We start from the raw sequence: 14,214 nt of genomic DNA, 5'->3' as shown, positions 1-14,214 counted from the left end.
CACACGCAGCAGCCTCAGGTGCTTATGTGCACCCTTCAGTTCCTACATCTATATCTGCACCTCGAAAACGACTGGAATTCCTTTCAAAAATTTTATATTCAATCTGTCATTCATTTCTTCTGGTTTCTTTGTCTCTTTTACCTTTCAGTCTTACCCTATGCACACTGTTTTAAACTTTTCTCTTTCTACCTCCTTCATTATAACCAAGCAATACAGTCTTCACTTTGCCTATTTAAATCACATTTCTCTTTTCCACTTTCAATCCTAAATTGCTATTTTTTTATTTTATAAATTTCCACTAAACTTCACTGTGAGGCTTTTCCCCCTGTTGATGAGATACACTGAAGCTTATTTCCCTCATGCCGTCGTTCCAGCTCTGTATTTTGGTTTACTGTAGTCCCCATTTGCTCCAAGTTCCTCCACAACACCTAAACCTCTTCTCCCTGCAAAATAAATCTGAGAAGCTTTTGGATGGCTATGAATTTTCTGTTGTTCAGGTCCTCCAAAGGCTGCTACTAGTTTTAACTGAAAAAAAAAGTTTGTACAATAAAAGTGTAATTTAAAAGGTCTTACAGTTCAACAGTAATCCTTTTCTGGTGTTTGGGGGGTTTGTTTGTTATTTTTTTAAAGTCTGGAACCTACCACTTTGTCCCTCTTACTAGCTGAGGGAGACACAGGAACTGAACCATTGCCTGCCCTGGAAAGCTGAAAACAAGTGAGGTGGGAATTGCAGCTCCCTGCTGTCCAAGCCCTGTCTAGACTCTGTCCTCACTCATCTCCACTCTGGGCATGGACTGAAGCCACAGGATTTTCTCTTTCTCATTCCCACCCACCTTCCTCTAGCAAGTGAGGTTATGTTTTCACTGAGAAGGAAAAGCAAGACTGTGCTCTGGTGTGTGTGTAATTACAGTCCATGGGCTGTTCTTCTGTGAAAACACAGGCATTGCAGTTCTGCCCTGAGGAAAATGAACAGTATCAGTAGGAGTGGGAAATGCTCCCTTTGCCTGCACTTGCTGGAAATACTCCATGTGCCTTGCTTCTGCTTCCATTTTTGAATGTAAGATAATTAGAGATTATAAATAGGTATTTTCCTGTTTAATAATAATATATTTATTTAATAATATTTAATCTATTAAATATGTAGTTTAATTTTTTATAATTTTTGTGAATTTTGGGAGTTTGTATTTATATATAGTATATTTATATAATAAAATAAATAGATATTTTCACATTAAAACAAAGTCCAACAAACCAAAACTTTGAAGCTAATGAAGGCAAAAGCATAGAAAAGATGGGTGTTTTCTCATAAGAGGAAGGGGTACTCCACTGAGTGCACACTGCACAGCAAGGGAGAGAAGGGAAAAATAAAGTTTTCTGAAGAGTTGAAGCAGTTTCACCACACAGCAAGAGCAATCAGATCTGATACATTTCATTTATAATGCATGCCATGAATGAGGAAGAAGTGCTTTGAAAGCACTGCCTGATTGACATCGTTGGCTGAATACAAATCTGAGTCTAGAAATTAGAAAAGAAAGATTGTGGCCCAGCAAGGGGCAGAGAGGAGGTGGAGGAGCAGCACGTTTCAGTGTTACACTTCCTCACTGCCCCCCTGTTTGAGGAGCTCTGCTCCCCGGGTAGTTCCAGAAGAACAGAGAGCTGTGCCAGCAGTGCCCACCTCACCTGGCACACCTGATATTTTCTGTCAGACGCCTGGAGCAATCCTGTATTACCTTTATTATCCAAGGCTGCTGCACACTGTATTATTGGCTCTGGGAAAATAAGAACTGTGAGTTTTTGTCAAACCTACTGTGAAAACGTCGGGTTTAAAACACTACAGGCTACTCCATCCAAAACCTCCCTTTCCAAATATAACTGTATTTTTCCAGCTCTGTGTGTGTTGGCAGAAGATAGACTATTAAAAATACTTTCATAAATCTGATTCATGTTTTGGTATTTTAAGGAAAATGTCTTCCTTTTTGTTTTCATATAAAGTCCAGATATTTACTGTTAAAGACAAGTTTTGCTTTCCTCATGACTTTCTAAGATACACAGTATTTAGCAGCAAAAAAAAAAGTTATTTATAAGCAAGTGCATGCAAACTGTGCAGCCAGTCAGTGCATCTACAAATGTTGAAATTGTCAGGCATCCAAAAAAACCTCTCATATTATACAAAAACCATGTTTCTCCCAGGAAAAAAAAATTATTTTCATTTCTTAGATATTACCATCAGGATCTTTTCAAACAGTTGTATCAATTTCGTTGTATTCTGCTGGAAAGAAAAACTTTTCCACTGGAACAGATTTGATATAAGAAAATATAAAGAATGTGACCTAATAAGTTCACTTGGAAAGGATGCTGTTACTGAAGATACTTGTACATGAATAAGACTCTCAGCCCAGCAATGAGTTTCCTTTGATCCTACAGTGAAATGCTGTTTATTACAGCAGGGTTTTGCAATGGAAAATCCTGAGGTGGCAAATCTATGATCATGGCTCAAGGGCTGGAGCAGGAGAGGGTTTGTTAGAGGAAACAGCTCTGGTTTAGACTCCAGTGCTGGCCAATGAAAGTTCATGATAAATGGCTTCTTTTTGTTGGGTTCTTTTTTAAGCAAATCATATCCTTCAGTTGGTGTCACTGTGAGATCTGCCTGCATAACCTTTCAGGGTCATTTCATCACGGACTGATCCCATACCTAGCTCTGCTCTCAGTTAATGACCATTCCCAGTGTTGTTCTGTGTCCCCTGGGTCAATCCTTGCCGTTGAACAAGCACACACAGCTTCTGTCACCCCAGGCAGCTCCCAGCACAGTTCTGTGCTGATGTCACCTGCAGCTCTGGGCTTGATCACACAGATTGCCTCACTCTTTTACTACTAATTCCCACTTCACCCCCTTGTTGGTCGGATAATCTCTCTATTCATAGAGAAAGAAAGAAAAATAAATCATATTCCTGCATGTAGAATGGGTCAAATGTCCATTCCTCGGGCCTTATTTCTTACCATGATGTTGCAAAAGAAACAGAGGAGTTTTTGTATTTGGTACTGTATGAAACACTAACCTTTTTTAGGAGCTGTAGAATTCCTTTACATTCTTGGAATTCCAGTTGAATTTTGTTGTAGTTGCCCATAACTCTACATGAAGAGAATTATCCTTGTCTGCATGCTATATAACATTTAAAGTCATATATCTGGTTCTCTTGCATCATCTTAAGGGTTTTCTGGCTTGATTTCTCTTTTGCCATGTTCAGTGCCGTAGGTATAAAGCCATCATTGCCTCTTTGGAACAAGTTGGATCTGTGATTTGGGATGGAGACTCACTCACTTTCCTGATACAAGAGTAAAACCCATCCAGAACTAAGCACCCTGCCAAGCACGATAGGCAGGAGGATCATCACACTTGAACCCGGGCACAACTTTGAATTTCCCAGGAAAAAACAAGCCTACTTTCTCAAAACCTTTGGCATGTCTGAACCCACAGAAACTGGTCAGATGATAAATCCTCCTGCTGTGGAGAATTTCTGTGGCAGCCCAGCCACAACCAGCTGGGGGTACTGGCATGAGGGCTTTGGCAATGCAGGGTGGGATAGAGCTAAAAGTGTTTGTGTTTCAGCACAGCTTATCTTCAGGTTACTCACAGCTGAGAGCAAACACAAAAATTTGGATCAATCTAAACTGGGACAGAATCCAGCATAACACTAAGTCAGGATAGAGAGCCACAGCTTTGCGGGAGTCTGCTGGGAAAAGCAGAGTAATAAGGCCAGTACCTCTAAGCTACTACTGTGAGAAATACAACTGACAATACAGGGAAAATTCATACAGGGCAAATGTTATATAGAATACATTACTAGGTAAGCCTGTAGAAAATCAAGAGCCTGATGAGATACTCACAGAAAACAATTATTTTTATGAAACAGGTACAAGCTTTGGGTTGACACCTGTTCTGAAATATTTGGTGGTTTGGACATCTGTGCTGTTAAAGCTGTACATGGAAAGGATGGAAAAGATTATATTTTTGAGGTAAGCAATTCCACTTTTTTCAATATATGCTTTTATATATTACACACAAGTAAACAGCCAAGTAAAGAACATTTTTGATAGTTAGGCATTGCCTTATTTGTGTTTCAGGAAGGGCTGCGTATTTTTGAGCAGTGTTGAAATCGTAATACAAAGCCACATGTCCAAATTAGTGGCAACACTTGCTGGAAAATGTAACCATATAGATGGTAATGTCTTTTAGTGTTTGAGGAAATGTACACAAACTGCAAAACAAAACCAAATGTGGATGTCACATTTTCCCAACCCTTATGGTTTCTTTCCTGAGCAGGCTTACCAGTTTTTCCTGGAAGGTTTATAGATAGCACTATCCCAAGGGAACCCCAACAAAATTATACTTTTCCACAGAAAGGAGATTAGGAATGAAGTGGAAACAACTTTTTTTCTAGCCAAAATATTACCCTCTAGATCTGAATCCTCATGAATCAGAAGTTTCTACTATTGGTAATTTTGAAAAGCTTAAGTTTTTCATTTACCTTAAGTTTATTATGGAGAAATATCACTTTGTGTAGCCATAAAACAAGCTATTATCACTTGCCTATCCCACAATTCAGCATTTCTTCAGCATCTTCCATGTTCTTAGAATTTTATTCAGGAGGTGGGCAAGGATCTTCACAATCTTCCCCAGTCTAAAAGTTGTTGAAGCAAAAGTAAGAGTATTTTCTCTAAACTATGAGAGTAAGCTGGTGCTTACGAATCAACTCTTTCTAGTTATTTGTGTCCATTTATAACAGAAGAGATTTGTAGAAGCGAAAACCTTTATTTTGTCACAGAGTTAAACAGCTTTGTGTATTTTGCTCTCATCTAGTTTCACAGAACTATTTATCACTGTTGCCATTGCTAATAATTCCCAAATCAATAATAGCACTTTAAAAGCCTGAGCAGCTCAGAGTGTTAAACAAACTGAATCCTGAGATGCTCAGGAGGATTTCAAGAAATCATTTCCTTAGTCTTCCTGGCCAAATCAGGCCTCAGTGTTTCTTATTGTATCAAAATCCACTGTAGCATAAAATCTGGGATTCCACACTGAACCTCCTCTGGTCTCCTTCCTCCAAAGCAGCCTTTCCCCTTCATTTCACCCCAAAGTTCCCCTAAATCTGTAGTGTTTGACCCAAGGGCTGAGATTTGAAAGAGTGAAAAAAGGTGTTTTCCTCTTTCTGCAGCCAGAGTGCTCTGACCTCTGATGATCCACTATGGTGGGAATTCCTGAGCACAGGAATTGTCCTGTGTGCTGCTCCACAGCTTGGCTGTGGCCATGGTGTGTCTTGGACACATCTGCCTCCTGGGAAGGTGCTGATTTCCACTCCTCTCCAGCAGCTGGGCTTTGGCAGCCTCCCTTGCCATTTAAAGTGTTGTAGGATGCTCTGCAGTTCCTGTAGCCCCTAAACCTCTCCGAGGTTGGGCCTCAGCCTTTTCCACACACCCCCATGTAGCCAAATTCATTACATTTGAGAGAGTTCATGCTGATTTGGCTGGCTTTAATGCAATAAATTTCAACCTCAGTGTTTGAACTATAAAATAAAGAAATATGGATTATTTTCAGATAAGATCTCAGTTATCTCATAGTAGTTAAAAACTGAAAGACTGCAAGCAAAAAGTTACAAAACTGGAGCAGGACTGCATTTAATAAGGATATTCTTGTAAGAATTAGAGATTTCACAGACAAAACAATGCTTCCTGTGGAAGTGAAGGATGTCTCCTTTATTTTAACAGTTGACACCTCTGTGGAATTCCTCAGTTAGCAAGTTCCTGTCAGACTTTTCATTCACTGACTGTGACTGTTTCCACATTTTTGCTATTGTGCAATACTTTAAATTTCTGAGCCAAGCCAGCAAGCACCATCAGCCTCCATGAAGCGAGGCACACAAGCTAAGACCTGCTTGGAGGTCTGCTGGGTGGGAGAAGAAGGGGGAGCAGTTTTTTCGAAAATGAAATAGCCAGTGCAAATAATATAATGGACTGAGAGATTGCCTCCCATCCTGCTTCTGAACAAGTGCCCTAATTTTCCATACCAGAGACAGCCATACTTCCTAAAGCCCAGAATTCTAAGAACTGCAAGATACATCAGGAACTGGGTTTATAGAGCTTTTTAATTAGTGTACGTAATGGATGTTGCATTTTAAGAAGGAACAGAGAGAAGTGTGATAGTTCTTGCTGTTGTACAGAATCAGCTGAATTGTTTGGAAGATGGCAATGCTTGTCAGCAGGAATATTTAGAATCTGTGTGAAGCATTGAAATGTAGAACTGTTTGCAAAGTTCACATCCAACAGAACATCTGTAAAAATTATGGTTTTGCTGCTAAAGAGCCAACTCGCATCAACAGTTATTACACTGTAATTTTAACAGGCATTGCACCAGAATCCATGATACAATGAAGAGTAAGAGACTGGCTGCACCAGTATAGGAAGAATTTTCTCCTTTTGTGTCCTTTCAACATGGGAAAATAAATGCTGGAAAATTAAGGCTGACAGGTTCATGGTATAATCAAGCACCAGGAGCTGAGCAGGACAGTCCGTCCATAAATCCTGGGTTTACACCCAAATGCAGTTCCATCCTGAAACCTGTGCTCTCATGTTTTCATGGGAACTGCTACACCTACAACAAAACCGAGTGTTTTGGTATCACTGCTGCTTTAATCCTAAGGAGCACACAAACTTCCTAATGGATGAAATAATGTATGCAGAAATGTTCTTCCTGATTTTCAGTTTGAACATCAAGCCAGTGTAACCTCCAAAAGGAAGGAATACGTGTCACCCACCCTCAGAGGGAACAGGAATTAGAGTAGAATTCTGTGAAGTATCCTTCGTGTACTCAGCATTTTAGGCAGAAATTAATTCTGTAATAAGGTTGGGTGAACAGCATTTTGCATGAATAACTACTTAACACAAAGGTGTTCAACAAGAGCTTTAGGACATGCATAATTGAAGACAATAGTTTTAAAATACCCACACTGTGTAAGTATTATATGTAGCAACTCATATGCTTACAAAAATCCATTTTAAACTAATGTTATAAAATACAACACATAAACTACATTTTACATTACTGTTTCTGGAAGGTAATTAATTAGTTTCATATTTCCTTTTTTATCCTATACCAAAATGTTATTATTTTAGAGTTGCAACCATTCAACTGATTTGTGATGGTCATTTTGTTATTCCCTGATTTAATATTGTGCTTTCTTTTATTCCCCAAAACCATGGGGCAACAAATTGTGCTAGTGGCTGATATTAGAGAATCGGTACAACCTTGTTCTCATGAATCTAATGTTCTAGTGGTACCTCTTAAAAACACCACTTTAAAGTGATCTTTTATGTATGACCTAGTACAGTACACTTACACTGCAGGTAGGAATGTGTTGGTTCTTAATGTTAGATCCAGTCATATGTCCCACTTCTTCAGGAAGGGTAAACATATTTTTTCTGTTTTAATTTCTCCAGTTGTTGCTCTCCTCTATATATTTGATTAAAATTATGACAATTGTTAAATAATTTGTTATTTTAAAGCCCCCTGGCCATTCCAGTTATGCAAAGTGTGCTTGCTGTGTAAGTAAAGTAATGTCCATTCAGGAATAACCTGGAAGGATTAGAGAACTAAAAGGAAGGGAAAAAAATTAAGGATATTTAGTGACACTGAAGCAGTTCTAGACACTTAATTTCTGCATACACAGATATTGTTATGAAAAAAGAAATACCCAGACATTTATTACTGTCTCCCTCGTGGGAGGTGCACGTTCCTTTGAGCAAGTAGGTCTCCATGTAATAAAAAACCAAGACATTGCAAAGTAAGTACAGCTTTATAGTTTTGGGTGGTAGATTTGGGTCCATTTTATAGATTTGGTTTGGTTCCTCAGTGCTAGTTTTGCATCAGTGTCTTCATCTTTCTATAGTCACCCGAGAGATTTCTGGTCACTTGATCAAGCTGAAGCCAATAGTGCTGTTGTTTCCCAAACATTATAAAAAGGATATGCTTTTGCTGTACCATTCATCTTTCCACACTGCTATGAATGCTATTCCCAGGGGATGTTGAAGGATGTCTATTTGTAATTTCTTGCTCTGCAGTTGAGGGATACCTTATGCGTCCCCAGGAAAAAATCCAAACCATGTTTCTGAACATAGGAAGGATGAAATATTGAAGTAATAATATTGTTCAAGCACAAAACAACCCCTCTTTTTCTGTGACGCTTCACAGTCCCTGCATTTTTTGGGGGGAGGGTCTAAGAGGTAACTTTGCCCTTTAAAAGAATATGGTCTTCTAAACATGGTGCCTTGAAAGAAACTGCCTTCTCCAAAAGAACCCAGTGGTTCTTCTCTGTTCCTGCCCTACTCCAAGGAGCTGTATCCAAACCCCTAGTAGAGACCAATTAACTAATTAAAGAATCACTCAGATAAATGGAGGGGCTGTCAGGTTGATCAGGAGAAGGGCCAAGTTATTATTCTGTTTTATCTCTTAATTTAGTGTCTTTTCCCCTCAATGGGAACACTCAGCTGCCAAGCATCGTCATGCCAGAGACAAGATGTAAAAACAAGATTCTTATTAACACATCATTTATTAACACAATATTTTTAACTGTCTCCCCAATTCTTCCTAATAAGACTTCAAATTAGGGTCCATTAACTTCTTAAATATAGGAAAGACTTTTAATCTTTCCACTCTTAAATTAACACTTCTGTAGTTTCAATACTTGAAGAAACAGATCCTCGCCTTGTTTATATTTCTGACTCCACTGAATATTATCTTTCCTGTTTCACTCTTGGAAAACCAGACCTCTGGGAAACTAAACAAAAGCTCATACTGGTGATGAACACAGTAAAGAAGAACAAATGTAAGAGAATCCTTTACAGTGGCCTCACAGGCAGTCTCCCAAATTTTGCTCAAAATTGAATGGGTGAGTGGCTGCAGCAGGTGTCTTATTTCTACTTGCTTAATTTTACCCTGAGCTAAATTAAAATTAGCTTCCAAGTGGTTTGTGACCTAGAAAGATGAAAACTGTTGGGATTTCATGAAGAAAACTTTCAGCCACCAATAAACCCATACAAGAAATTAAGAAATTGTATTTGTGCGTAATTGTTTGTGAAGTTGTGCTTTGGCACAACTTTATTGAGCACGAGCCTCTAATGCTTCCTGCCAAGTGCTCAGAAACTAAACTCTCTTCCAGCTTCCCAGCCACTAAAGAATATCCTCTATTCAGGTTAGGAAGGGAACTAAATTCAAGCCAATAAAGTCAGAAGTTTCTCATAATTTATGATCTGGAATATATCGAACATTTAGAAATATTGAACATTTAGAGGTCTAAATTACACTTTTGGTGGTATAAAATCAGTTATAATTAAGCCCACATCTCTGTGAACATTATTCCAAAGCAAGAGCATTGCTTCATTTCCTTAATATAACTTAATTATTCCTAATAGGACTTAATATAACTTAATAAGAAGTGGTTAAGAAGGTACGATTCTAGAAAAAACCCCAACCTATTAAATTAAGATTTTTTCCAAGGTTATCATGCTTTAGTGCTGAATTCATTAATACATTCCCTCACATGTGGTCTTCATGTGATAGAAAAAATCTGTTTATTCAATGGCCTTATTTATATTTTGGAAGTAGCATATTTAATCCACTGAAATTTTCCAGACATCATTCCATAAACAATGACATCAGCTCTTCTTTTAGATAGAAAAGTAAATGAAGTGTATTTAGTGACGTAGTTAATGAAGGGGGCAAATATGTTTTTCAAGGACACTGGTTTGCATTTGAATGGAGCAATTATTATTGAGCTGCATCAATAACATTAATATTTTGGTTTCCATCCTAAGAATAATTATTCGCTATTTTTTTTTACGCATAATATTTATGTTTATTGTATCTATTGTCAAAATACTTGTAACTTTTTAAATTTTAAACTAACAGCAATAGCACTTCTTATAGGTGACCAGCTTAATGTTTTCTTTAGTAAGTAATGAACCACGCTTTGTTAATAGGGGAATGAATACAGGTAAAATTCATGTGATGTTAAAATAGTTATCATTTTATAGATTGAAACAATCTCTTTCACATACCCTCTTTGAAGTGCCTCTATTTTTCTCAGTTATGGTAACTGCATTTCCTGTATAGTTTTACCTCTTTTTTAGTACAGTTGCCTGAGTTCACAACATACAAATTCAGTCATCTGGAGATTTTGACTGAATGTAGAAATCATTGGCTTGGTTTGTTTTCATTCCAGATTAAATCAAGACCATATCAATTTGTCTGTAGGCACTGAATCCTTCATCTAGAAGTGCTTGATGCACTTTGCCAGCTGTTCTTATTTTTCCTGCAGATGTTGTTATTCACCCACTACAGGAGGGACTGTAAAAGTTTCCAAGCAGTCACCACTGATTTTCTGTACTATCCCCTTCTGACTCCTCAGGTGTGGTTACGTTTCCAATGACAAATTATCTCTGCATCTGCTATGGAGACCTCAGGGAAGGCCCTGGGATTACCTCACATCCAGTCACTCCCTCACTTCTCAGAAATCACACCAGCTCTTCTTAGTCCCCCTTAGTCTTAAATAACCTCCTCAAACTGTTAGTTTTTCTTTAGGTCAGTGACTTTCCTATACTCAGAACTCTTAAATTAAAATCTGTATCAGCCTCTGCCTTTACAGTCAAAATTTTCACCACAATCGGAGACATCCAGGTCCAACAAAAACAGCACATAAGAATAACACATGGCTGACGTGGTAACACCACCCCATCCAGTTCTCCCACTCTCAAACACGGACCTTCAAAATGACCCTGATTCCCAACGAAATCAATTCCTCCTCCCTCTGTACTTACCAATCATCCTACCTTCTGGAATTCATAGGTCTTTTCCTGTTTGGACTGGGTTTTCCTCAAACTCTGACCAAGGCATCCCAAGTCTTTGGTGGTAAACACATGGTGCAATGGAGCTGTGTCTGGGCAGTGGCAGAGGAGTTTCTCCCTCAAACATGATGATCCCTTTGTAATTACTGATATCTTATAAATGCATTGGGTCCTTTATTAATCCCATCCCATTTCCTTTCCTATTCATCAGAGTTAAACAACATTTCTCTTCTCTTTCTTGTGCCAGGCTTGGTCTTGCAGCCCAAATTTTAGATTTCAAATTTTAAAATGACTAATTCACTAAAAGATCCTGGCACTGAAAGGCCTTTCACTTTGTCACAGAATTGTGTTGACTTCAACATGCTGCTGTACTTTCTGTCACTACTGCTAATATATCCAGTCAGTTTGTGAGTGATAAGAGAAATTCATCCATAGAATTGGCTACTGAAATGCTTATAAATGAAAGGTAACAGTGATGTGAATGAAGTGACCATAATTCATAGTGACCCATGTTTTTACTGGCATCTGCAAAAGTAACAGATTTGATTTTATAAATTACAGATGTCTTTTTTTTTATATGAAATCCTCTTAGTGGGATGTACTGAACTAAAAACTGGCTGGTTTTAAATGGTGTTTTAAAACTATCACAGACTGTAAATAGACTATTTGTCAACGGGGTGCATTGTGTATGTTTAAACTTTGTTAAGTCTTCTAAAGTAGGCAAAATGTCAGCATGACATTCCTGTTAGTGCTCACAGGCGCAAAATATTTTTATTCTGGAGATACATTTACATAAAACATTACTGATTTGTGGTAACTGTCATTAATTATTTTACTAGGAATGAAAATAGACTGCCTAAAGAAAGTTTGTGTGTGAACTTGCAGTTGTAGTAGTACTTTAAACCAGAAATTCAAACCCGATCCTCCAGATCTTAATCCTGTCTAATCCTTTGGCAGGACCTTATTTTAAGCAATTTATTTCACAGTCATTCCAACTAATTGTTTTAATGTAAGTGAATGGTAAACAAAAGGAGGTTTTCTTTGCACACCTGTGAAAGATATAACTGATGTTGGGTGAGAGGGGGGCTAATATGCACCTCATAGTGTATATTTGCAAAAATAGCTGCCATTAAACCCTGCCTTCAAGGGGGGGCAGATTTTTAGGCCACAGGTATCACTCCCCCTCTGAACATCAAATGGTTTTCAGTGGACAGCTAAACATCCAATGCCCTTAACACCAACATCAAGACATTCTATATTCAGTCATTATTAACACTTTACAGATCCTCTGGCACTTTGGCTGCCTCCTCCCTCCAGGCATGATGAAATTACACTTGCAAGAAACAGCTTAGGATACAATGAAGGGGATCTTTAAGTGTTATGACAATGTGAGGACATAGAAGCAACTGAGCAGAAATTAATATTAAAGATTTGTATTTCAAGTGCCACACAACCTACATTTTACCTCTTCAGAAATATAACTCACATTGGTTCAATACTTTTCTCTCAATTAATTAAAAACACTAGGGATGTTCCACTTGAAGTTATGATTGTTAAAAAAAAATACAGTAAATTTTAAAGAAACTTTCAGTGTACTTATTAAGCATTTCTTCACTGTTGCTGATGTGGCCCAAGAGTGGAAAACCATTCATTCATTTCTTGGGAAACATTTGCTCTGGAGTTCAGTCATTATTGCACTGTTTACTTTGGGGTTATTTTAAAGGCTTTTGGCTGTGAGGAAGCTCAGAGGAGACATCCTAGATCTGAAAATCCCAGCACAGGTGTTGCCAACATTTTGGTTGTCAATACACAATGCCAGTGTCTCTTGTAAATGAGCAAACGGAAGAATAATGTAAATTATTTTGGACTTCAAACTAATGCCATTTTTGGATCAAAGTAGTCAGTAAGAATTTCCGTAGCACTCACCATAATTTGAAAACCTCAAGATTAGGTTCATATTATTTACAGTGCAGTTCCTTCCCAACTACTGAGCAAGGTGAGAGATTACATTCCAGTGTCGTAATGGACATGCATGTTCTTTTAAATCCAAGTGTCTTTTTATATACCCAATTTTTGTGTCTAATTCCTAGAAGCACTTGAGTCTCAGTTGAACAAAATTACTTAGAAATTAAGAAACTTCAGGTGTAAGTATGGAAAAGGGAAAGAACAGCTCTTTATTAACAAAATCCAAATAAACAAAAAATGCAATCAAAACTTTCAGAAGAAACAAAACAACGTCCCAATTCCCCAGGTGGGGGGGAAGAAACCCCTGGCAACTGGGGAAGGGAAAGGGGGAGAAGGCTGAAGGCAAACTGTCCTGGCAGCCACGTGTGCCCGCAGCCACCGATGGCCTCGCAGCCAGCAATGGGAGAGTCCTTTGGGCACAGGCGCAGTCCCAAGGGCAGAACACCCCCCTCTGAGATGGGTCGGTCTCTGTCTCTCAGTTGTCCTCCACGAGGTGTCCAGTGGGGAAAAAAAGCTTCCCCTCAGGGAAAAAAAAGGAGGCAGCTGGATCCGGGCTCCCACTCTGTCTGGTTGGTGGACAAACCAAAAACCCCCAGACAAAGGACTCTCCAGGTGTGGCCCCAGCCCATGCTTTCCAGGGAACCTCCCCCTTTCCCCGCTCCCGCATCGCTCCGTCCCCACCCCCCGACTGCCCCATCCCGGGAGAAACAGATTGGGGGGGGGGACATTGGGGAAAAAATTCCAACGTCTCTTTTTGAACCTATGACATCATCCACCCCTGAATTTTTTCCATACTAACACTCTATATTGGTTTCAAACTTTCCAACCATATACATACATACATTACCCCAACTGTGTACATATTACAAATATTTACATACAAATACAGGCAAAATGTTATGGGAAATTCACCCAAAAAGGAGATTCCCTTGAGGTATACACCACGTTTCTCCATCTTCCAGCATTACCCACCACGTGCTACCTGATCCTTGAGCAAAAACAATGCCATGAATGGGTTTGCCTTTGCTCGAGGCAGGATTGATCCAAACTGTTTTACCTAATATACCTCTCATGTGAATCACTGGGACTTTGTCCCCATCCACGGTGTGAAGGGACTCTGATTGGGCAGGGCCGGCTCAATTGGCGGAGCCTCTAGTGTTGACCAACCATGTAGGCTTTGCTAGGTGCTGATCCCAGTGCTTGAAGGTCCCTCCACCCAATGCCTTCAGGGTGGTTTTCAACAGTCCATTACACCGTTCAACCTTCCCCGCAGCTGCTCCCTGGTATGGGATGTGGTACACCCACTCGGTGCCATGATCCATGGTATGGGATGTGGTACACCCACTCGATGCCATG

General features: G+C 39.1%; 1 protein-coding gene across 1 annotated transcript in view; it reads left to right on the top strand.

Moving 5' to 3' along the window:
* Positions 1–14,214, top strand: part of SYN2 (synapsin II) — a 175,226-nt gene that overhangs the window by 133,135 nt on the left and 27,877 nt on the right. Inside the window, exon 9 of the mRNA XM_027703173.1 lies at positions 3,912–4,014. Within this exon, the coding sequence (XP_027558974.1) occupies positions 3,912–4,014 (103 nt within the window). The remainder of the gene's footprint in view (positions 1–3,911; positions 4,015–14,214) is intronic.

This window comes from Neopelma chrysocephalum, unplaced genomic scaffold (genome assembly GCF_003984885.1).
Source record: "Neopelma chrysocephalum unplaced genomic scaffold, ASM398488v2 Primary Assembly neopelma1_209, whole genome shotgun sequence".
Lineage (NCBI taxonomy): Eukaryota > Metazoa > Chordata > Aves > Passeriformes > Pipridae > Neopelma > Neopelma chrysocephalum.
The sequence above is the reverse complement of the archived record's forward strand: the minus strand, read 5'-3'. Positions and strand labels throughout refer to the sequence as shown.